The 3,156-nt window shown below is 41.2% G+C and overlaps 1 protein-coding gene and 1 long non-coding RNA gene across 2 annotated transcripts in view; both read right to left on the bottom strand.

Moving 5' to 3' along the window:
* Nucleotides 1-247: 247 nt before the first annotated feature.
* Nucleotides 248-3,156, bottom strand: part of LOC105118803 (choice-of-anchor C domain protein, putative (Protein of unknown function, DUF642)) — a 4,273-nt gene continuing 1,364 nt past the window's right edge. Inside the window, exons 2-3 of the mRNA XM_011016843.1 lie at nt 1,395-1,895; nt 248-1,090 (exon numbers count right to left, since the gene is read on the bottom strand). Coding sequence (XP_011015145.1) covers nt 498-1,090; nt 1,395-1,895 — 1,094 coding nt within the window. The 3' untranslated portion in view covers nt 248-497. The remainder of the gene's footprint in view (nt 1,091-1,394; nt 1,896-3,156) is intronic.
* Nucleotides 1,976-3,156, bottom strand: part of LOC105118802 (uncharacterized) — a 2,292-nt gene continuing 1,111 nt past the window's right edge. The window contains exons 2-3 of the long non-coding RNA XR_841026.1: nt 2,750-3,150; nt 1,976-2,582 (exon numbers count right to left, since the gene is read on the bottom strand). This is a non-coding gene — a long non-coding RNA (uncharacterized LOC105118802). The remainder of the gene's footprint in view (nt 2,583-2,749; nt 3,151-3,156) is intronic.

Genomic DNA, 3,156 nt, shown 5'->3' on the forward strand with positions numbered 1-3,156 from the left:
ATTTTAAAAAAAACTTTATCATCAACTTTTTTTATCTTTTTATTTAATTTAAAATAATTTATTATTTTTTTAATTTCAGCTCTTGTTTAATCTATATTTTCTTAACAATAATTAAAAAATTATTCTTTTTTTTTTACCAAGTTAATGAATAATAATTACACTATAAAAAATCAAAGAATAATTCCCTTTCAAGAAATCCTAATTTTCCATTAAAAAAACTAAACGTACCTGAAAAGAAATCAGCTTCCATACAAAACGGAAACAAATTTCTATACAAACGGCTACCACCGGGCAATTAAGGTAGATTGCAATATGATAGAAGAAAAGGTGGCAGATTTCTCATTTCTAACAGCAAGGTCACTAACGACAAACACATGGACTTTGGGTATTTTCGCTTACCAAAACACCCATGCCAGACCTCTTAAGATTCTACACCATACACATAATAAACATGCAATTGCTGCTCTTTCTCCCCAATCAAACCTCCCCCCCACGGCTTAATAAAACAGAACCAAAACAAACACCCAAAGCCCAAGCCCTAAAACGAGCCCTCCAAATCCATTTCTCCTTGCCCCTGAAAACCATACCCGAACGTCGTCCACCACTGGCCCACACAACGAGCTCATATCATCACTCCTGGTATTGTAGTACACGCTATAAAATGCAATACGGGTCCTGTCGGCCTTGGCTGTGAAGTTGAGGTTAGCAACCTGGAAGGTGGAGTTAGAGTCGGGTGTGTAATGGATATTTTGGGCCTGATCACCGGCGAAGGCCATGACTGCAAGTGGCTGCTTGCATTTGTCCCCGGCGTGGCCCAAGGCAAATGACATCGTGTAAGGCTTGCTGGGTGTTGTTTCAACCATTTGTGAGATTATGCCTTCCTTACCTGAGAGCAATTCAATGGCACGTTTGCCTTGTGGAACGGAGTAATGATAAGAGTCTATGTAGCGGACAGCCCTGTATGATTCGATAATCCAACCGGGCAACGACGACGTTTCCTCATCCAGTTTGGTTGGGAGCAGGACTCCGAGTGAAACGTTATTAAACATCCAGGGACCTTCCTCATAATCACCATTAATTACTGCATTGTCTGAGGAGAGAGAACAAACAACAATCCCTTAATTATCAATCAAGGCATCTAACATTATAATTGCCTAGGTTGACGTGCCTTGTAATAATCGCATGTAAATTCAATTTGACAAAAAGGAGGAGAACCCAAGCAAGAAAGAAAAAGGCGCAAGACCCCACACATTGGATGCTCTTGATCTAAATCAAAACGTCAAAAAGCATAAGCTAAACGCTGCCCCCACGTACTACTATATAGAGGTAGGTGCATGAAAGGGTGGTTGTCTATGGAAGGAAATTCAAACGCGCAGGCAAAAGCAAGATTGTACCTTTGGGTCGCTCAGGAGTGAAAAGCTTTTTGATCGCAATATCATCGATAATAGGCCCACAAGTAGGGTCATCTTCCATGCCGGGATTCGAGAAAACCAGCCTCACTTTATCCTCTGGTGCCTCAAAGGCCAACGCGTATGGGTCCCACCCTTGCACATTATACAATGTCTGCAGGTCTATGGTCTGTGATGCAGGTGGCACTGACACGTTTAGGGATTCCAGTTGTGCGCACGTGCGAGCCGCGCTGAACGTGACCGAGTATATAGATCCCTTCTCGACCGTCAATTCCTGGCTGATATCCGCGTCATTCCCCAATCTTACTGCGTGTGCACCTCGCGGTACAATGAGGATCATCGCACCTTGTTTCTGTCCAGAGGATACCAGCTCTACGGTGCCGTTTGTTTTCCACCCAGGAATTTCGGTGGGCCCTTCAACCAAGGCCTCGTCTTTGGGGAAGCCGGTGATCGGTGGCGTTTCGAAATCACCGTTTGTCACCAACCCTGAAATAATAACATAACATTACATATCGAAACAGCATCAAATAACCTCTTTAAGTTTTCTACGAAATTATTAATTAATCTTGTGCTTTTTACTTTTACTACAAGGTACGAATAGCAACGGCGACCACGCATGGGGAGTCTGATGTAAAAGCATTATTGGTCTATTATATTTATATTCAGATATAAATAAAATAAACAGTGGTAGGACAAGGGGCAGACACAGTTCAATGTCTGGTTAAGCGTTTTACTATGGTCTAGATACAGTCAACTCTTGGCCCACGACACACAAAGACGTGACACATCACAGGGTCCAACAGTGAAGATGCCGCACCAACTGGCTCACCAAACAGCAAGCACAGTAGTTAGGAGGATATAATATCAGGAGGATATTTTTTTCCTTTGAGCAATAATGAAACAGCTCCTGCCAAGATATGCCCTAATCTCTGCCCTGAAATTCTTGAGAGAACGAAAAACATCCACATGCCTCTTTTTATTTTTTTTCTGAGAACTGATGTGGAAGCAGCGAATAATGCTCCGGATTGAAGCATTCAGACCCCGTGATATCATGTACGTAAAACCAGTGACGAAACAATGATTTTAGGAATATGGACGCTATATGATATTATTTGAATACATTTAAAAAAATATTTATCGAATAACAAGAGATTTTGAGGGTACACAGTGCATGTTTTATATGAAATAAGCTATAAAATTTCAAGTATAGAATAAAAAGGTCTCTCAGAATGAAAAACTTGTTAAAAGTCAGTCAAAACACTACATTCTATCTCAAATAAATTGTGGTTACCATTATTCTTAATAGAAATGAAGTGGAGAAGAAGCAGAGCACAATGCATGATGGATAAATCTTATCTTATCTGGAGGAGCCTCAGAAATGAAAATCGGAAAACTCATGGCCGCATAAAACAAGGAGAAATTTATTTTCGTTTTTCGGCCTTTTGTTTTTGGAATCTCAAGACGACGCCAAAGTAATGATGGGATGTGAACACTTGTAACACCCAATTGAATCAGATGCCGCGTGCAGCTCATGGACCCTACTACACCGTTTTGGCCCATTGTTTTTCCACCCTTCCGGCTCCCCTGGACCCGCCTCGTCTCGACTACCTAAGATTCCCATGTTTACCCCCTCCCACTTTTTTCAAAGTTAGTGATTTTACCGGCGCTGGAAAATTAAAAAGATTGTAAATAAAATAAAATAGTTAAGCCCCAGCGTGCTCTAGGGAAAGCACCCTTGTCACTATGC

The sequence above is a fragment of the Populus euphratica genome, unplaced genomic scaffold (assembly GCF_000495115.2).
Source record: "Populus euphratica unplaced genomic scaffold, PopEup_1.0 scaffold2241.1, whole genome shotgun sequence".
Taxonomy (NCBI): Eukaryota; Viridiplantae; Streptophyta; class Magnoliopsida; order Malpighiales; family Salicaceae; genus Populus; species Populus euphratica.